This window comes from Genypterus blacodes, unplaced genomic scaffold (genome assembly GCF_046128005.1).
Source record: "Genypterus blacodes isolate CSIRO-AG114 ecotype Tasmania unplaced genomic scaffold, CSIRO-AGI_Gbla_v1 ptg000385l_1, whole genome shotgun sequence".
Lineage (NCBI taxonomy): Eukaryota > Metazoa > Chordata > Actinopteri > Ophidiiformes > Ophidiidae > Genypterus > Genypterus blacodes.
Window position 1 is genome coordinate 38,210 of NW_027467164.1, and position 20,491 is coordinate 58,700.

General features: G+C 43.0%; 3 protein-coding genes across 3 annotated transcripts; 2 read left to right on the forward strand and 1 right to left on the reverse strand.

The window, feature by feature from the left end:
- Nucleotides 1-851: 851 nt before the first annotated feature.
- gck (glucokinase (hexokinase 4)) lies at nt 852-5,327 on the forward strand. The gene is made up of 9 exons (XM_076138597.1): nt 852-999; nt 1,101-1,255; nt 1,826-1,945; nt 2,043-2,138; nt 2,232-2,331; nt 2,414-2,597; nt 3,522-3,677; nt 4,033-4,266; nt 4,439-5,327. The coding sequence occupies exons 1-9, from the start codon at nt 891-893 to the stop codon at nt 4,584-4,586; spliced, it is 1,302 nt and encodes a 433-aa protein (XP_075994712.1). The 5' UTR covers nt 852-890; the 3' UTR covers nt 4,587-5,327.
- A 3,600-nt stretch (nt 5,328-8,927) lies between these two features.
- myl7 (myosin, light chain 7, regulatory) lies at nt 8,928-10,837 on the forward strand. Its single transcript, XM_076138599.1, has 7 exons — nt 8,928-8,973; nt 9,053-9,154; nt 9,604-9,679; nt 9,808-9,912; nt 10,385-10,463; nt 10,551-10,599; nt 10,691-10,837. Exons 1-7 carry the CDS (start codon nt 8,971-8,973, stop codon nt 10,796-10,798), a joined length of 522 nt encoding a protein of 173 aa, XP_075994714.1. The 5' UTR covers nt 8,928-8,970; the 3' UTR covers nt 10,799-10,837.
- A 1,149-nt stretch (nt 10,838-11,986) lies between these two features.
- On the reverse strand, nt 11,987-18,594 carry agpat9l (1-acylglycerol-3-phosphate O-acyltransferase 9, like). Its single transcript, XM_076138608.1, has 14 exons — nt 18,486-18,594; nt 17,982-18,151; nt 17,789-17,855; nt 16,441-16,589; nt 16,135-16,280; nt 15,723-15,797; nt 15,541-15,630; nt 15,367-15,460; nt 15,157-15,272; nt 14,512-14,567; nt 14,228-14,313; nt 13,676-13,804; nt 13,492-13,571; nt 11,987-13,125 (listed from the first exon to the last, which is right to left on the reverse strand). The coding sequence occupies exons 2-14, from the start codon at nt 18,123-18,125 to the stop codon at nt 13,020-13,022; spliced, it is 1,338 nt and encodes a 445-aa protein (XP_075994723.1). The 5' UTR covers nt 18,126-18,151; nt 18,486-18,594; the 3' UTR covers nt 11,987-13,019.
- Nucleotides 18,595-20,491: the final 1,897 nt, after the last annotated feature.

Sequence of the window (20,491 nt, forward strand, 5' to 3'; positions counted from 1 at the left end):
ATGCCATGAGATTAATTTACCGAAGTAATCAGCCAATCTAATGGACTTTTGCTTGAAATATCTACAATTGAAGAACATTACTTCTAATTTCATCATATCACATCATTCAGAAAGTAAAATTCAATGTGATCGAAGCAGGTATTGGATGTGAAATAGGTGACATTGTCTTCCAGGTGTCTGTTCTTTAACCATGTGAGTATTGTGAGCGTATATGTGTGTATGTGGAGTGTCAAGACATCACGTGCAGTAATGACTAAGTCAGCCAAATTACTCAAAAGCTTTGAGTATCGATGACATGCATGAAATCAGTGTACGTATTTAATCAAGAAGATTTTTGGCTCTGTAGATTTCTCAACCCCCCGTGTACATGAGTGTGTGTGTGTGTGTGTGTGTGTGTGTGTGTGTGTGTGTGTGTGTGTGTGTCTGTGTGTGTGTGTGTATGTGTGTGAGATTAGGAAGGGGTGGGCATTTGCGTTTGATGCAACCAGCCCCACCTCAGCTGAGCATAAAAACAGCCGGGCTCATCCAGTGGCATTCACAGTTGGCTGACTCTGCACACACACTCGCCGCGAGCCTAGATACACACACACGTACAAACTCATTTAGTTAAACCAGTGAAGATGCCGTGTGTCAGCTCCCACCTCAACCAGTTGGTGAAGATGCCTTGTAGCTACAGCTCTGTGGTCGATCACATCCTCATGGTAATCTGTTCCTCTGTGATTGGAGCTTTTTACCATCTGGCTTTAGACTTTAGAGACATTTAGAGTTATTTTACTTCAATTTCTTATCCATACAGTCTAAATTATGATCAAATCTCCGCTCTCCTCTCCTTGCAGGTAGAGCAGATCCTGTCAGAGCTCAGGCTGAATAAGGAGGAACTCAAAGTGATCATGGAGAGGATGCAGTGTGAGATGGACAGAGGACTGCGCTTGGAGACGCACGAAGAAGCCAGCATGAAAATGCTTCCCACTTACGTCTGCTCCACTCCGGAGGGTTCAGGTAAATACACGGGAAGCGTCGGTGTTTCATTCAGGAAGAAGAGGATGGCATGAGACCTTTCACCTGCAACATGCATTCAGATGTAGTATGTCTTCTGTCAGAGGTTGGAGACTTTCTGGCTCTGGACCTGGGGGGGACAAACTTCCGGGTGATGTTGGTGAAAGTGGGTGAAGATGAGGAGAGGAGCTGGAAGGTGGAAACCAAGAACCAGATGTACTGCATTCCTGGAGATGCAATGACTGGGACTGCTGAAATGGTAACAAGCTTCATATTGTACAGTTTCAGAGTTATCAGATCATTGATTTCTGCTTACATGGAGGTGACAAGTGATGTGAAAAAGTGAAGGATCTGTCACTGGGATAAACAAGATGACTTCATGAGATCCAAACATTTAAGCCTCTTTATCATTATATAAGCAGTGAAACTTAAAGTGCAAATCCTTTCTATTATTCACTGTTTCTAATCAAGACTAATTATTGCTAATCACTTTGACATATCAGTGACATACTCTCTCTGTCTCTGTCTCTGTCTCTGTCTCTGTCTCTGTCTCTGTCTCTCTCTCTCTCTCTCTCTCTCTCTCTCTCTCCCTCTCTCCCCCCTCACATTCTCTCTCTCTCTCTCTTTCCCCCTCTCTCTCTTTCCCTCTCTCTCTCTTTCCCTCTCTCTCTCTCTCTCTCTCTCTCTCTCTCTCCCTCTCTCTCTCTCTCTCTCTCTCTCTCCCTATCCCTCTCTCTCTCTCCCTCACCCACTCTCTCTCTCTCTCTCTTTCCCCCTCTCTCTCTTTCCCTCTCTCTCTCTTTCCCTCTCCCTTTCTCTCTCTCTGCAGTTATTTGATTACATAGCAGAGTGTATGTCCGACTTCCTGGACAAGCACCACATCAAACACAAGAAGCTTCCTCTGGGTTTCACTTTCTCCTTTCCCGTACGACATGAGGACATTGATAAGGTAAGATCAGCAGGTGCTTATGCAAGAGAAACAAAGTTCTTGCTCAAAACAGTAGAATGTTAGGATGTACCATGAGCTTTACACGTGTCTCCTCCAGGGTATCCTACTGAACTGGACCAAAGGCTTCAAGGCTTCTGGGGCAGAAGGGAACAATGTTGTTGGTTTACTGAGAGATGCTATTAAGAGACGAGGGGTGAGCTTCCGTGCTGACACAGAAATGTAGAGGGTATATTTACAACACTGAGATAATGACTGTAATGCATGTTGGTGTTGCCATGTCGTTCAGGACTTTGAGATGGATGTGGTTGCCATGGTGAATGACACAGTAGCCACAATGATCTCCTGCTATTACGAGGATCGCAGCTGTGAAGTTGGAATGATCGTTGGTGAGAACATTCACTCTTCCTCACATGTACACTAATGACAACATACACACACATTCTGACTCCTACCTGTGTGCTGTCCCAGGCACTGGTTGTAATGCATGTTACATGGAGGAGATGCGGACAGTGGAGCTGGTGGAGGGAGAGGAGGGCCGCATGTGTGTGAACACAGAGTGGGGGGCGTTCGGTGACAACGGGGAGCTGGAGGAGTTCAGACTGGAGTATGACAGAGTGGTGGACGAGATCTCCATTAACCCCGGGCAGCAGCTGTGAGTGGACTTAGTGCAACTCTCACACACACATTTAAGGCCTTGGATGTCTACTACTACATTTATTTGACTATTTCTAGTTTTCAAGTTGTTTTCCCATGCTGTGTAGCTCCTACCATGACAGATAAACTACCATCAGTAGAGACCCCCTTTAACAAAGCAAGTCATTAAGTGATTTGTTCATTAATTCAACAGGAAATGAATAAACCAAACTTGTCTGTAAACTGTAAGTACTTCATGCAGCTTCCCAATACTGTACTGATTATTGCACTCATACTCATAACTACCAGATTCAGACTTTCAATTCAACGTGACTTAGATCAGAAGTTGTTATTGTTGTTGGATATGAACCTCCCATTCCTGTAGGATGTGCAGGACGTCATCTGAAACGTGCAGCACAAGCCTTTGTTTACTCTCTCTCTCTGTTTGTCTCTCTCTCTCTCTCTCTCTCTCTCTCTCTCTCTCTCTCTCTCTCTCTCTCTCTCTGCCTATCTCTATTAATCATCCCTCTGTGGTTATACTCACCTGACTCTCACCTGAGTGGTCAGTGTGGTTGCCAAGGAACCGGCTGTTTTTTCTGAGGATGCTTTTGAATGGTCAGTGTCTGCATACGTCAGTGGTCAGTCAGCAGGTGGGGGTGTTAGATTAATGATCCCTCTCAGCTGCCTGCGTCCTTAATGGCTGTTTACCTTCACACAGGCAACTCCTGAGTCCCGCTTCATTCAGCCTCTTTAGCTCTGACGTTGCTGTCCTGATCTGCTCTTCTTCCCGTACATGTGCAGAGAGGACAGATGTTTGCTCACGTGTCTCTTGGTTGACGCACAGACCCTGCACGTTTCTTCCGATGTTGCACCACCTTTCCCCCCCATCAAGCTTCAACTCACATGTTTGTTTTTTTCACGTTGCCTCCCTCCCTCCCTGCAGATATGAGAAGCTGATAAGTGGGAAGTATATGGGCGAGCTGGTGAGGCTCATTCTGATGAAGCTTGTCAATGAGGAGCTGCTGTTTAATGGCGAAGCCTCAGAGCTGCTGAAGACACGTGGGAGCTTTGAGACACGCTTTGTCTCGCAGGTAGAGAGGTGAGAGTCCAGTTCTCTCTGCAACTATACAGTGCACAAGTCAAACAAATATGCTTTTATATGCATCTGACAAGTAGCTTCTCGCACATGCTCTGACTTTATTGAGTCATTTAGGAGATCATTGCAGCATGAAAGATAAACAAAGAAGAAAAAAGGCAGCACAAAGTATGTAAGCACACAAACAAAGTAATAACAAGCAATAGAATACTAGAAATAATAAAATACCAGGTATAAGGTATGAAACATAATGTAAACACTTTCTGTCTTTTATGTGTTTAGTTCTGTGTTGATGTCAAATTCATCTTAAAGTAAGTAAGTAAAGCAAAGTAAGTAAGTATTTTCTGTTTTTAAATAGTGACTCTGGGGACAGGAAACAGATTTATAACATCCTGTCCTCACTGGGCGTGCTGCCGTCAGAGCTGGACTGCGACATTGTGCATCTTGTCTGCGAGAGTGTCTCCACTCGATCAGCTCACTTGTGCGGTGCTGGACTTGCTGGTGTGATCAACCTGATGAGAGAGCGCCGCAGCCAGGAGGCCCTGAAGATCACAGTGGGCGTGGATGGTTCTGTGTACAAGCTGCACCCATGGTGAGCAACGATACTAATGGCCAACATCAGATAGTGACTGTTTGAAGCAAATTAAAGGTTCAACATTCAACAAACAAGAAGCCAGCTCTAAATGTTAAACCTCCTTAAAGTAGATTAATGTGGAATATGCTAGTAAATCTAATGCCCATGTGACTTTACTTTGTGTTCCCAGTTTCCGAGACAGGTTCCACAAAATAGTGGGGGAGCTCACGCCTCACTGTGAGATCACCTTCATCCAGTCGGAGGAGGGCAGTGGCCGAGGAGCAGCCCTGATCTCAGCTGTAGCCTGTAAGATGGCAGTGTGCATGCTGACACAGTAAACCACAGCGGGCCGAGCAGGCAGGATGGAGTGGGATGAGCTCGGACTCTTGGATCATCTGAGAATGTTGACAGCTTGGTGGTCACAGACGTGCAGCTTTGGCCTTTTCCAAGAAGAAGCTGGATGTGCAGGACCCGCGGGTTTTTCTGCCCGTTGATGGTATTTAGCGTGGACTGGCCCATTTTAAAAATGGCAATGTATTATTGTATTACCAGTGTAAACTGGTGGATTGATGCACCACACAGAAAGGTTTTTTGTATATAATGTAAAGCTTGACATATACCAATCAAATTCCTTGTATTATTGTGCAGTAATTGCCATTGGCGTTTCTTTGGTATTATATATTTAAAGTAAAGAAACTGCACTACACACAAACACTTATATAACAATATATAAGCTATATAAGCTCAACGGTTGTAATCCTTCATTATAAATAAGCTCTTCTGTAAATGATTGCGCTCTGGATGAGCAATAATAAGCGCACAATTTAAAAATAACTTTTGTGTTCCTGAACGTCTCAAACTGTTACACAAGATAGTAGTGTGTGTAACTTCCAGCCATTAAGACAAGAAGACTTTGTGTTGTTTGATTTGTGTATTAATCCTGTTCATACCATCTACCATAACTATAGCTTCAATAATCATTAGGTTGTGTTTTTTGTTTGTTTTAATCACAAAAACAAGCTTAAAAATATATATTCAGACAAACAATAGGTGAATAGTTGATCTAATGTAAACATATCTCAGCATTGATTAAAGGGTATTTTATCTGGAAATAAAAGTATTCTTTATGTTCAAAATAGGTGTCTTTTGTGAGTGATTTGCACGCACGTACACACACGCGCACTCGCACACACACACGTCCTGTAATTATAACCTTGATTTGATTTTTTTACATTTTACAAAAAATTATTTCAGTGCTTTCAAAATGTTACCTTTTATTCAATGTGTGACTTGGTGTCTGTTTGTAATTATGTATCCGTATCACACCAGGTAATATTAACCACACTATTGTTTTGATCATACAACCTAAAAAAAAAAGAGTTACATTTACTTCCTTAATTTGAGTGAACCTGGCAACCCTGTGCGTTAGAGCAGAGGGGAAATTTGAATTTCTCGCGCAGCACCTGTCAGAGGAGGACCGACTGAATGGAGGGTTTGGTCGTTCGTTTGATGATAAATGTCATGGAGGTGGTAAATTATAAGCTTTATTGACTTTGTACATTCCTGTTGGCTCACCATTTTAAGTTGTGTGTGGGTACTGAATGCTTAACTTTAGTATTAGCTTATCAGGTTAGCCTGCTAACTAATTATCGTACTGACCAACTTGGCCCCGCCCCCAACACGAGCACGCGCCGCTGACATCACTGTGGGTGGCCATGTTGTTTGAGGAGAAGAGGAGGTCGTGATTTATAGTTTTTCTCCATTGGTTTGGCTCATTTCTTGAAACAGAAATCACATTCTCAAAACAACATGGACAAACCTCCAAACCCCTTGGCAATTGTTCACAACAGAATTGAATTTCTCATTCATTTCATCAAATTGCAAATGTCTTAGTACATGTCTCAATGTCTCAGTACATCTTTGCAAATTATTAAGTACAGGTAGCCTACAGTTAGTTCAGTTAGCCTAAATTTAGCACGATTTCCAAGTGAATAGATCTTGTTGATCTAAACTGATAGTTGATTCTCAGTGTAATGGTTGTTCTCTCCAAAACATGTCACCATCATTTCATTGTATAAGTTATCACATGCACAACAGTCTGTTCAATTGTCAAAATTAGTCTAGAAAATAATACCATGAATACCATATGAATCTCTTGGAACATTTGATGAATTGATTACAGAAAATGTAATGTGTGTGTGTGTGTGCTATAGGCCTACAGTAATATCTTACCTCAATGGGTTGTTACAGTATGATACTAAAAATGACAAGAAAAATATTGGAGAAAATAAACTATGGAATTATTGATGATGCAGTTTACAGTAGTATTCCAGTCCCTGTGCAGTGATGCGTTAGAATTGTGGTAAAGTTACTGTAAGACAACAATACAATTACATTAGTGACTAATTCTGTAAGAAATACATAAGGCATACATTACGAATGGTAATAGTGTTCTCCTTTGAATTCTATGTCTACGATTGGACGACTACCTCACTCGGGTGGCAGAGGAAGACTTCTTAATGACCAACACGAACAGGAAATTTGTAACATGGTGATGGAAAATAATGCCATCACATTGAGACAGAGCCGCGCTGCAATCATGCAAGACAATGCCATTTTCCAAAATATCAACACCATAAGCATCTCAACAATAGACCGGATAGTGAAGAAGCATCAAATGAACATGAAACAACTTTACAGGGTACCATTTGAGAGGAACTCTGTTAGAGTGAAAGAGCTGTGGTACCAGTATGTACATGTCAGTTACTGGTTGTCTATCCTTATAACCTTTTTACAATTACTGTAAGCAGAGTTTCCCAAACTTTTTTGGCTTCAGTACCCCCTTTACCTGATTTGTGATTCCAAGTATTGGCTTTATCTGACTTCTAGTGTATGACTGATTTGATGATTTATTTATTTTTTTACTCTATTGAAGAGAATAATGGCATTGGAATCCAACGAGACCCCTCACATCCCCGTGTTTGTGGATGAGGCTGGCTTCAACCTGGCCAACGGCCGAAGACGTGGCCGTAGTATTATTGGCCAGCGAGCCACGGTGGATGTCCCAGGCCAGCGAGGGGTCAATATAACCATGTGTGCTGCCATTTCTGAGAATGGTGTGGCAACTCACATCCCCAGTCTTGGCCCATACAATACCCAGAAGCTCCTCATCTTCTTGGACCGCCTTTATTTAGATTTGATCCCTGAAAATGAGAGAGGTGAGGCCCCTACGAGAGGTCTCGTAGGGGCCTCACCTTCCAAACTTTGTTATTGTATGGGACAATGTGAGTTTCCACCGTGTCCCGCTCATCAGGGCCTGGTTCGCTACACATCCATGGATGGTCATGGTATTCCTACCACCTTACACTCCTTTCCTCAATCCAATTGAGGAGTTTTTCTCCGCTTGGAGGTGGAGAGTGTATAAGCATCAGGCTCAAGACCAGAGGTCCCTGCTCCATGCAATGGACACTGCGTGTGGCGACATTACAGGAGATCAGTGTAGGGGATGGTTGTGACATGCACACAGTTTCTTCCCTCGTTGCATCGCAAGGGAGAATATACGGTGCGATGTGGACGAAATTCTGTGGCCAGACAGACGGCAGCGTGTGGATGGCCAGGAGGGTGAGGAGGACGGCCAGGAGGGTGAGGACGGTAGCCAGGAGAGGGAGGGTGAGGACAGCGACCAGTGAACAAGACTAGTGCTTTTTTTACAGCACTGTAGGCTACATATACATTTCCTTGTTTTTTGTTTATGTGTTGATATTACAGTATATTATGCTGGTATTATTTTTGTTTTTTCTCATTTGTCTAGGTACCTAACTTATTGCACTCTTACTCTAGCACTAGTTATGCTCTCGATCTATGATCTGTTTTGCCAAGAGTTTCGAGAATGTAATTTCTGTTTCAAGAAATGAGCCAAACCAATGGAGAAAAACTATAACATGGAAGTCATTTTGGATTCATTTTCTGTAGTAGTGTAATGTTCCGGTGTTGAGCCTGAGCTCACTTTGTATGGCTACAAGTTTATATAATCTGTTATGGCACTTTATGTACTTCATATGACATTGGATGAATGTGAATTGTTGCATAATGTTGTTGAAGGAATTCCCTTTTAAAATACCTCAAAGAAAATTATCTCAGTAATTACACCTTTCTTGCAAAGTTATTGCACATTTTTATCTCAGAAAGCCTGGATTAGAACATGTAGCCAAATGTTTTTACTGTAATGACTCAGAGCAAGTGTTTTATTGAAAGTTCAGTACTGATTTAAAAAATGTTGGGGGAATTTACTGACAGAATTTGTTCTCTCCCTCTCTCTTCTCTAAGGAGAAGATAATTACATAGAAATTATACATGGTATGTAACATCCATAATTACTACACTTTTGCCATATTCCATTTTGCATCTTAAACACATTTTTGGTCTATGTATAGTGACCACAAACAGGATTTACTTTTAAATAAACTGGTGAGCGTCACAGGTCACTTTCACTCCCTCTCCTCCCCTCTGCTCTCTTTATCTCTATTTTCCAGCCCAGAGGAATCCTGGGTGCTTTGCTTCTTATCAGGTCTCTTGTGATGGCACAGGGGAGCAGCGTTGCCATGTAAGGGGCTGTGCTGCCCACCAGGGGCTATTATAGGCCGGCAGCAGATAACATGGGTCATACATAAAACCCACCCCAGCATCACACTTAGGCTGGGAGACACGTAAACTCATCTAGACATGGTAAGTCAGACAGTCATTATTGTTTTCGTTAAAACCTTAGTGACATATGGAGTGACAGATTTTGTGTTTACCCTGCCAGGCGAGTAAGAAGGCCTCCAATAAGAGACAGAGGGGAGCACAGAAGTCTTGCTCCAATGTCTTCTCCATGTTTGAGCAGTCCCAGATTCAGGAGTTCAAGGAGGTAATGTGCTCCAACAGAACAGAATGTTACTAATGCTCCTCTGACATTCCTATCTGCTGCTGTTGACTCTGTTAAGACTTCAATTTGACATTTGTATGGATGACATTAAGAGCATGTCTATGTCTGAGTCCTTTTGTCTAAATGGAGTGGGATGGAAAAAACATTTAATAAAAACAATTTCATGTTTCCTCGCTTTAGTCTGAATAGTTTACAAATCACGCTTATGTTGAATGTGATCAATTCTTGTGTTTCAGCTGTATCACATCCTCAGCCTCTAACTTCATTGGAGAAAAATGAAATTTAAATGTTGCTATACTTTTTATTATACATTTGTAATAGATTTATGAATGAATAACATACACCGTATATTCTATAGTTTTAGATATAAGATTGTAATATATAATTATTTAATATATAACAATCTAACTGCTACTGTTTTTACCCTGCAGGCGTTTGGCTGCATTGACCAGGACAGGGACGGTGTCATCAAAAAACAGGATCTGAAGGAGACCTATGGACAGCTGGGTACTCTCTACTGATCCGCTCAAAATCACTGCAATTCATTAAAAAATATCAAAGGGATTATGATCATTTCCACCAAACATATTTATAATTCCTGCTGACGTGTGTGTGTGTGTTTGTGTGTTCACCAGGGAAGCTGAATGTCAGTGATGAGGAGTTGGATGGGATGCTGAACGAGGGAAAAGGGCCGATCAACTTCACCGTCTTCCTGTCTCTGTTTGGGGAGAAACTCAATGGTAAGAACGTTTAACTTTTCCTAAAACTACATCAGGCAAGTTTGATTCTTGGTGGTTACTTTTTTCCACTGGAATTTGCTGATAACTGCACATAGTGAGGGGAGGCAGTGGCTCAGTGGGTAGTGCTTCCGCTTGGGAACCGGAGGGTCGCCGGATCGAGCCCCTGCCGAGGTGCCCCTGAGCAAGGCACCGAACCCTCAATTGCTCCCCCCTCTGCGAAGGATGGTAATGTAATGTAAGTCGCTTTGGATAAAAGCGTCTGCCAAAATGATCTTAATGTAATGTAATCTTAATAGTGATTGAACTGGGATGTTTAACTCTAAGTGTTATCATTTGTGTTGTTGCCATTCTGCCCTTGATGGTATTTGGTGGATTCATCCCAAGTCAAAGGTCCTTATTGTATTGTGGAGTGAGACGTGGTGGACACATGTACACATGTAGTGTCTATGTCATGTATGTTGTTTTCCTGCAGGCACTGATCCTGAAGACACCATCCTGGCAGCCTTCAAGCTGTTTGACCCCACTGGGACGGGCTTAGTTAATAAGGATGAGTAAGATAAATCCTCATATACATGATTTGCTCTGATAATTGTCCTCTCTTATTCTCTTATATCAACCATTTTGCATCTTTAATTCAGGTTTAGACGATTACTGATGAACCAGGCTGATAAATTCACTGCAGAAGAGGTTTGGGGTTTAAATTCCTGACTAATTATCAAATCAGTCCGTCTCTATTTCTCTTCCCATGTTGTTAACCAGACTCTCTCCCTGTTACCAGACAGATCAGGCCTTTGCTCTCGCTCCCATTGATGTAACGGGCAACATCGACTACAAGTCCCTCTGCTACACCATCACACACGGAGACGAGAAGGAAGAAACTGAATGAAGGATGTGAATGGAAAATGTTTCAATGTCACGATGTGTTTGATTTATCTGCTGATTCAACCTTTAGTGAGAGGAAGAGAGCTGTAAGCAGGGTGATGATGTTGCTACATCACTTGTACGTCACTGAGAATAAAACATTGTGCTCATCAGTATTACAGATCATATTTTATTAATGAATACGATGAAATAACAATCGTCTCTTAGCTGTATCATGAAAACAAAAGGTGTAATCATGGAAACAACAAAAATGTTTCACAGTTTCAAAATAAAATGAATAAAATCAAACTAAACCATCACTAGTAACACTCCACACACACTCCAATAACAAGGCTACATAAGGAAAGAGACAAACTGGGAATAATTCTCACTTTAGTTTGAGAATACATTTCAATTGAGTTGCTTCAAGTGTTGCAGTATTTATTATTGTTCTATCATTAGAGTTCCTCTTCTAATAGAATTTTGCAATTCAAGACCAATTAAGAGGATAAAGTGAAAAATCCATTCTTACCAAACTGAGACCAAAGCTGTTGATTCAATCAAACACTGATAAACCGATGATACACAATGTTCCACAGACCAGGAAACCTGTCGGACTGTTCCTAAATATTCCAAAGTACCTAAGACTCCAGTGGTCCCATCACATTCACTGAGGCGCTCTGAGAGGCTTTGGGGGGACACTGTTGCCAAGGATACAACAACAAACGCGTCCATAAACTCTCCTGCCACATTTCACTGCACACACACAATAGAACACGGCTCACAACCAGACGGCAGGAGTGTGTGGCTTTCTGCTTTCAACAACTGCATCCAATGAGGTTATTTTTGGATTTTTCCCAAAAGTATATTTTGGAAGTTTACTGCTCACAGAGGTGGAGATGCCTATTGCATCTGGAGCGGCAGGCAGAGTGGATGTAGGAGTGGATTCCTCTATATCCTGGACGCCAGACGGGCTGAAGAGGAAGAGCAAACCTTCAAGCAGGAACTGTGACTCCTACCTGATGCGGTGAGTAGACTGGTGTGTGTGTGTTTGTGTGTGTGTGTGCAAAAACAGCTTCATGTTGACAGCCTGTTCAGAGAAGCTACAGCCTGTTCCCTCTGCACATTTGCAGGTATCTGGAAATGACAAAGGGGAAGAACAGTGGCAGTGACGTATCCCAGGTGAGTGACAGCACAAATATCTAAACTCATCTCAGAGGCTCTGGATGATTTATTGGCGCTCTGTTGCTCCACAGGACAAAGAGCTTCCATGTCCCTGTGACCGTGAGAGCAACGGTAAGAATACTGCAAGTGTGGAAAATCAATGGCACACACTTATGGAGTGAGTTAACAATGAATATCCTTCTTATTTTCTAAGACGCCGGAAATGAGGAGAGAACACAGGGAAGCGAAGGCAGTGATGAAGACGCTGTAGACAAAGCATCAGCAGCAGAGACGTCCAAAAAGTCACGGCTGTGTGTTCTCCTTTAAAGCTTCACACACACACACACACACACACACACACACACACACACACACACACACACACACACACACACACACACACACACACACACACACACACACACACACACACACACACACACACACACACACACACACACACACACACACACACCTTTAACACTCATTCATCACTATAACCTTTATTCCAGTGCCAAAACCTTTGTGTACCTGTGTGTTGGTGCTAAGAGGCAGCGATTACATGATGATGTCAGATATCAGCTCTCGTGTGTGCGTGTGTGTGTGTGTGATGCCCGTATGTGCCCCATCTTCCTCTCTGAGAACATAAACCCAACATCTAAACCCTTTAAACATAATTCTCCCAGTTCCTTTATCATAACAGACAGGTACAATAATTGGGCGCCACAGCTACAGACGAGCTCCTGGTGAGTGACATCATTGCACCCTGTTGGCAGCAGTGCGTTAAAACAATGAACAAATGAGTGAGTGACAGTGAATAATGAGATGAATCCAGTTTGTGTCAGTGTGCAATCACTTCCTCATTCACAAAGTTATCTTTGTTCACCCGTAGTTAAACTGGCAGCAAACCTTAGCAGCAGCTACACCATGAGCCCCCTGTGGTGAAGCTCGGTATTGCACTATTCCCAGCACCACGCTCCTCTCGTCGGCAGTATTCACGTTTTGGCAGTCTGTGGCGGTAGAGACGCCCATGTCCAGTCTATGTGGTCTGTAAAGGGGGCCGGTGGGGTCGGCTGAGGGTCTCAGTCACTGTTGCTGCTGTCGTCCCCCACCACCATGTAGCTGTACTGCTTCTGCTGCTCCTCCTTAAAGGAATCTTTCACCTTGGCTCGCTTCAGGCCTCCGTCCCTGCAGAGGAGAAACACACCAAACAATGACTGGGTGTGTTTAGGTTAGGTGGTCTCCTGTGAGAGGACAGTTTGAGATCTGCCTCCTTCCTGTCTTGTGGATACTGAACAGGAAGTTATAGTATTGTTGTCATATGGATCAGTCCTGCTGGTGTGTGTTGTGTGGCAGTTTATGTTGCAGTTGATCAGTTTTCTGTCACAGATCCTGTTTAAATAGTCATTAAACACCCATATCAGATCATATTTCACTTGTATCCAGAAATTGATTCGTAATGAAACAAGCTTGTGATAAAGCTCAATAATACACACATATGAATTGTTGAGAGAGCAATGATTTCATGAAGTGAATGAAGAAGTTCAGTCATACCACTGTAGATCCACCAGACCTCCCTGGTGAGCGATGGCCGACTTCACCCTGTTGGCAAACTGGACAGCATCTTCTCCCTCCTGTCAGTTTGGAATAAAGAATAAGCTCAGTCTCCAAAGTGAGTGTGTGTGTGTATGTGTGTAAGGGATGGTGCTTGCAAGGTGGGGTTCAGACACACACATACCTGTTGGTGCATGGCTGGCAGATACCAAACATTACAGACGAGGGCCCAGCTGGTTATCATCCTCAGCAGGTAACTGACCAGGCTGAACTTTGAACTGTTCCAGAAGGCGTCTCCAAACTTTGGATCATACTAAAGAAGAAATGCACAAACATAGTAGTGGTTGATCAGAACAGTTTTGCGTGAGCGTTCCTGCACAGAATAGATGCTTAATGATGTCTTGACCTATTTCCCCCAAGAAGCTGTTGTCCCTAACTTCACATTTGAGAACATTAGAACAAAAACATGTCTTTTGTTGTTTTAGAGGTCATCTGTGTTAAGGAGCTGTTTGTCTCATATGCCTGTGATGTCACCACCTCTCTACCCTCTCTCACACATGCAACCCGGCTCCGTAACTCTATCTGAACACCAATCCATCCAGGAAGAAATTGTTGTGAATCTCCCAATAGACAATGATCACGCAAAATAACTCAGGGCAAATCTACACACACCCTGCGTGAAACAGGAGTGTAGCAGATCATCTGAGACTCAAAGGAGCTGTTTTGATTGATGTACCTTGATAGCTACCGGGTATATCGTCGCTCCGATTTCAAAACTTCCCTTTTTGAACATCATGACGGATGTGTTGTTGATGCAGGTTCCTGTGGAAAGCAGAGATGAAAGAGTCAGACGGGGCGGATTCCTCTGAGCTGCGTCCAGACTCCTGTACTGTAGATGCTCATCTGTCACTGTTCCCTCTCCTCCACACTGCCATCAGGCGAATGACAACACTGAGCCTGCTCTTTGATGATACATTAAACTAGTGTGGGACTCATGCTTGATATTAAACTTTATCTCACCCTCTGGGAATATCAATATGGGAAGCTTTGTCTTGTCGGTCACATGATCCTTCAGCCTGGATGAGACACAAAGAGGCGCAGCGTCAATGAAAACGGTTTTATAACTAGGATGAAAATCTGATACAAGGGAAGGCAGAATCATAATCATAACTACATGAGTCAGCTCAGCAGCATCTGGATTTGTTTCAGTAATGTGAGAGGCAGATACCTAAGAAGAGTTTACTGTCATGATAAAAATGTTATTTTCGTGAGCACAGCTGGGAAGAGAAAATAGAGAGGAGATCCAATAGTTAGAGTACTCTTACTTCAGCGTTTGGGATGAAATCATGGAAATAGTGGGATGAAAGCATTTGTTTTATGAGTTCATGTTACTTAGAAAGATTAGAGATTGTTTTAGACTTCAGCTTGAGTTGAATTTAAAGTTGAACCTGTGGGGAAACTAGTAAGTACAGCCATCTGATAAATATATTGTAAGCACATCTCAGTCGGAATTAGTAGTTGAGAGAAGACCGCAGAGAAGCAAAACATAAATATGAAATCATTATAAATACACACAGAGCTGGTAAGTGTATCGTGTCTCTACAAATCCTGATTGTCAGATTTCCAGTTTAATCTATGCTGTTTGACAGAAATGAGCAAACTGACCTTTTGGTCACTAGATGGCGATCTTTCATCTCTGCTCTCTCAAACCAGACGTGTGGGCAGGACCGCACCATGGCTCTCTGCACCACTCCCATCAGACCTCCGTGTACCTGACCCACCTGTGGAAGAGCAACATGAACTGCTGTAGTTTGGGGGATTAATGTATTATAACATGTCTAATCTATGCATCAGTGACTGTTTGTTCTCACTCACCATAGCATAACAAGCATCATTACAGAGGATCACAATGTCAAAGGGGGTGGTGTGATTGGCCACGCAGATTCCTCCTTTTTTGGGGAGGTTTTCCCTTTAGTTCAAGAGGACACAGAGTCAGTATAAGAACAGTTGTAACTGGGCTTTGATCGGCTGGTGTGGAGTCTGGCTCACCTGTTGTGATAGCGTATGGTAGCAGAGAGACCGCGAGCACAGATCCTGTAGCACATCACATGGACCCACTCACTGAGCCAGTTCTTGATCCTGACCGCAGGGTACAAGCAAACAAGGAAAATAAGGACAGAGCAACTTATAAAACCAGCTGGACTGACATGCAGACATGTTGTCACTGTCACCTCCAGTTTGGCAGCAGTCCAACGGCAGAGGTTCCAATGACTAACCAGGAGAGGCCAATGGCAGCCAGAAGGATCCTGCAGAGATTAGAACACACTGCTTAGGTTCACAGCAACGCACAGCAAACCCTGAGTGAATTTCCTTTGTAGCTTACATGTGAGTAATTTCCAACTAACTGAACTAAATAACTAAAAGGAAATGAACATGAGAGATGAGAGATACAGGAGGAGGAAGAACCTGCTCAGATAAAACTCAGGTCAAAGGGTAAATAATAAAAACATTCATACTGAGCCCAGAGGAGCGCCGCCTTTACGGCTGTTAGTATAATTCAAGCTACATTTGTTCAGTGAGCAAAGACTTCAGAGTGTGTGTGTGTGTGTGTGTGTGTGTGTGTGTGTGTGTGTGTGTGTGTACCTCAACGGGGCGAGGATGCAGTATCTGATGAAGACACCCAGACCATGGACCAGCGTCAGCCTCGCACTGATGTGCTGGAAATCAGTGTTGGTCCGAGTCAAAAGATTCCAGGACACCAGCTCCTCAGAGGAGAAACGCTGAGTCACCTAGAGCAAAAACAAACATTAAATACTCACTCTAAGACTTAACCTAACTTAATAAAACTAACTGAAATTGACAACAAGGAATCACAATTAATTTATTTACATTTACATATTACAACAATGCTTTTGCTATGATGTCTATATAACAAAGATAAAACATTACCTCATCCTCTACAATGCTCTCAATGCCTCTACGGCAGAAATAGAAAGAGTCACTCAGAGTGAAGTCGCCGCCCACTGGTGGTTTGGGGCGACTGCGTCTGATCTCTTCAAACTCTTTTTCCATCGACCCATCTTCCCTTTGGATAAGACCTAACACACACACACACACACACACACACACACATAAAGTGATTAGCGTAATCAAATCACAGTCATAATCAAACTCTGAGTGTGTCTAAGCAGCAACCTGAACGATAAAATGTCAAAGTTAATTTTCAATCAGCAAAGTGTTTCTTGGAGGACCTAACAGTTTTTATGTTGCATTCAAAATACACAAAATAAAACAAATGAAACATAAACTCATGCTGGGGACAGATGCCTGGCAAATAACCCCAAACGTTTTAAAATGAAAACTCCAGTTAAGATAGAAAAGAAAAGGCCTGCACCATCATTCATCATCTTTTTACTGTGCCTTTGTTATTTGTGTTATTTCGAAACTGCTAAGACGAGCAGAACCATCTGATAAACTGTGATGAAGTACTGCCAATGATAAGAGCGGGGAGATGATACGCTAACAGCTGCCAATTCCTCAGGGACTGAACATAAAACAATCATCAGCCCACCGAGAACACAGATTTACAGATGTAGACCTGAGATGATTAGTGATAATGAAGGCGGGACCCAATGAGATGTAACTCTGATCGCAGAGAGCCGAGATGACATCATATGGATTATAGACAGAACAAATCTGGAAAGCAAAGTTCAATGCCTGGAGCAGCCGAGTCTTCAACCTTCAGTTAACGCTTCTATAAGAACGGCAGCCGTATCTGTGTGTGTAAAGCTCTTTCACTGCCATTGTCTGAATTTGAGAATACAACACAATCTTGACTTGATGTACTTTAGACTTTGTAGTTGCTGACATAACTTATCATAATGTGCAAGAGTGAGGATACCAGTCTGAGTGGCTTAGTGACTGATAAGCATTGAGTAACGGCATCTCAAGATAGGCAGAGTTCCCAGAGCAACTTCCCCTTGACAGAGGCTGCTCCTGCTGCTCTGTGTGTGCTGTGAAATACACACATTTAAACATCTAACGCCACAGGGTGATCCACCTGTAAGAGCTACAGGCGGAATCACAACTATCACACTGAACACACTCTCGACTAGTAACTGTGGCTCATCATTGCAAGATACTTGTTCAGACTTGATGAAATCTAGTCTTACAACACATCACCGCTCTTTCTCAATAGGGGTTGTGAAGGCTGTGTGATTGTGACTGAATCATGTTCTTAAAACATGAATCATGTTCTCTATCTATCTATCTATCTATCTCATTCCATTCTTCTTACCATTAGATGCAGACTCGTGGAGTTTGCGTTCGTCTGTTTTGTCCGTCTGCATCTTCAGCGTTGCCCACTGTAGAGGAGGAGACAGGAGAGACGTTATGAGGTTGTGCTGCGGTCACACTGTTAGTTTCACTGGAGTCCCTTCTCGCTCATATTGGTGCATCTGTGATCTAAGTAAGCATTTGAGTGACAGTACCTCCAGGGTTTTGATCAGGACGGTCATGTACGCCTCAGAGATGCCCAGTGAGAAGCCAAACATGGCCGGTACCATGATGAAGGTGACTATGAGGAAGATCCACATCTGCAGCCCCGACAGGGTCACGGCCCAGAAATCCTCCATCTCCAACTTTGTCTCTGCAGCAAGAGCTTCACACACACAGCAAGCTTATTTGATTTGACTTATCCCTGCAGCAGATAACTGAGACATGACAGTCACATGTGTAACATATAACATGGAAATGATTACAAGAAGCCTGCAAGCTTATAACTGTAACTCAAAGAGTCAAACAAACAACATGAGTACAACTCTAACAGGATATAAATCACTTCCCAAAGACGCACACACACACAAACACGCGCACTGACTCCGCCCCCAAGGACACTTCTGAAAACAATGACAGAATCATACTCAGTCAACCACGTTATGTTCTTAATGTTTGTCTACAACCAAGACCACAATGTGCACATCGGATCATCTTACCTGTCACGCTTCAGTCCATACCCCGTGTTTTTCTGCGTATTACACACATGAGTGTGTGTGAAGGAGAGAGAGAGAGTGGGAGAGAGCGGCAGACACAGAGAGAGAAGTCAGGAAACACGCCCATTCACTCTGGAGCAAAGTTCACAGAGTACAACACGTCAACAGCGCCCCTCTGTGGCCAAGGAGGGAAACGCCGACACGTGGACCTGGGGTGAACTCCAGGCTGGCTCGTTATTCTTATTTGATGTGGGGAAATACGCGGGTTATTTTTATACGACGGGCGGAGGAGAGACAAAAAAGGACACACAGCCTTTTGGCAAGATTAGTGATCGTTATCATATCACGCAACAAGTCTGAGACACTCAGAGTGGAACACAAAGCCATTTACAGGGACCAACATCCATTTAATCTCCTTTCTAATATAGAGTCGTATTTAAATGGTGGTGTTACAGTTTAGGAAATACGACATAAATAACAGCAAAATGCCAAAACCCTCTTATTTGTCCTATCAGAACCCAGCAGAGGCTCACATGTGAAATACTGGAGTCCGGTTATTTTCCAGGATCAGACGTTTCCTGATCTGTTGCACATTACTGCAGCCGCTTCCTTCAGGAGGTTAATTTGGGTAACATCTGCGTTCCTGGGAATGATAGCAGAACCCGTCTGGCTCTTTGACAAACATGCATTTTCAACATATTCCTAAATTTAACAGCATGTTGACATCCAGATATATGATCCATATGGAGGAGTGTTTCATCTGTCCTCCTCTCTCACAGCATCACTGTCATTCACTGTGATTGTTGTGATGGATGAACGAGGCGTTACTTCTTTATTTAGTCTAAATAAGAGGACAAATTGTACGAGTCTGCAATTTCACATCAGTTAGACGTGCCAGATGTTGGATAGAACATTATTCAACAACCGAGCGTTTGTCCTTTAATGTGAGGGCGTGGAGGCTCGCTGCTGTTTGCTGTGTTTATCTTTAACTTAAAGCCTCAACAAGGAGTTCTTTGGTGCTCATGAGTGCTGGTTTTACTGGCTCCTGTGGGATTGTCAGAGTTGTTATTCTCTCTCTCTCTCTCTCTCTCTCTCTCTCTCTCTCTCTCTCTCTCTCTCTCTCTCTCTCAGGGGACACAGGTTATAGGTACAGGAGGGTCGACTGAGATAAAGTGTCGGCTCATTGATGTAATCAGTGTGTGAGTGTGTGCTTTACAAACGTCTTCTCACTTCTAAGATTCAGTCACCATCAACACAGAAATACATTAACAAGCAAATAGTTGAATGTAATGTTGCTTTCTCTTCTTACACACTGCTGTGCCAGAGGTAAACATGTTGGTTTTTAAATAACTAATTCACAAATGTCTTAAATGTATTTTGGGCCATTATCCAGCTTTGAAGATCATAAACACAACATTTCTCTCTCTCTCTCTCTCTCTCTCTCTCTCTCACACACACACACACATACACACACACACACACACACTCTCTCTCCCTCACACACTCTCTCTTTCTCTCTCTCTCTCCCTTCCCCTCTCTCTCTCTCTCTCTCTTCCCCTCTCTCTCTCTCTCTGTCTGTATGTCTCTCTCTCTCCCCCCTCTCTCTCTATGTCTCAGCTCTGTGGCTCAGTGTATATGTGGGATTGTTGCTGTGTGTGTCATGTCTCAGCAGCCATTTAGTCACACATAAATCTGCCAAAAATCAGACAACTGCTAAAGAAGTGAGTGAGGAGAAGTGAGCGAGCTAATGGCTCCAAGAGGAGAAGAGAGGAGAGGAGAGGAGAGGAGAGGAGAGGAGACGCCCCAGAGAGGCTTTACCTTCAAGCCACAGAATAACACCATACATCATAACCTACAGAAACATCAGAGGAAGCAGGGGTTCCTCTGGGCTGAAGTGGGATTGGGGTTTAGATGTCTGGAACACAGAAACACACCGTGGAGAAAAACAAAACTTTATTACTCACTCCTCAAAGGCAGTAATGTGGAATGAACTAATATTTACCAGTGGT

Bases quoted from the DNA above. Each gene is read 5' to 3' on its own strand.
- gck (XM_076138597.1), top strand. From the start codon at position 891: ATGGAGAGGATGCAGTGTGAGATGGACAGAGGACTGCGCTTGGAGACG. The intron at 2,598-3,521 runs GTGAGTGGACTT...CCCTCCCTGCAG, and splicing joins ATTAACCCCGGGCAGCAGCT to ATATGAGAAGCTGATAAGTG. The intron at 4,267-4,438 runs GTGAGCAACGAT...TTGTGTTCCCAG, and splicing joins GTGTACAAGCTGCACCCATG to TTTCCGAGACAGGTTCCACA.
- myl7 (XM_076138599.1), top strand. The intron at 9,680-9,807 runs GTACTCTCTACT...TGTGTTCACCAG, and splicing joins GGAGACCTATGGACAGCTGG to GGAAGCTGAATGTCAGTGAT. The intron at 9,913-10,384 runs GTAAGAACGTTT...GTTTTCCTGCAG, and splicing joins GTTTGGGGAGAAACTCAATG to GCACTGATCCTGAAGACACC.
- agpat9l (XM_076138608.1), bottom strand. From the start codon at position 18,125: ATGGAGGATTTCTGGGCCGTGACCCTGTCGGGGCTGCAGATGTGGATC. The intron at 16,590-17,788 runs GTAAGAAGAATG...TGTGTGTGTTAG, and splicing joins CCACGAGTCTGCATCTAATG to GTCTTATCCAAAGGGAAGAT. The intron at 16,281-16,440 runs GTAATGTTTTAT...TTTTTGCTCTAG, and splicing joins AGAGCATTGTAGAGGATGAG to GTGACTCAGCGTTTCTCCTC.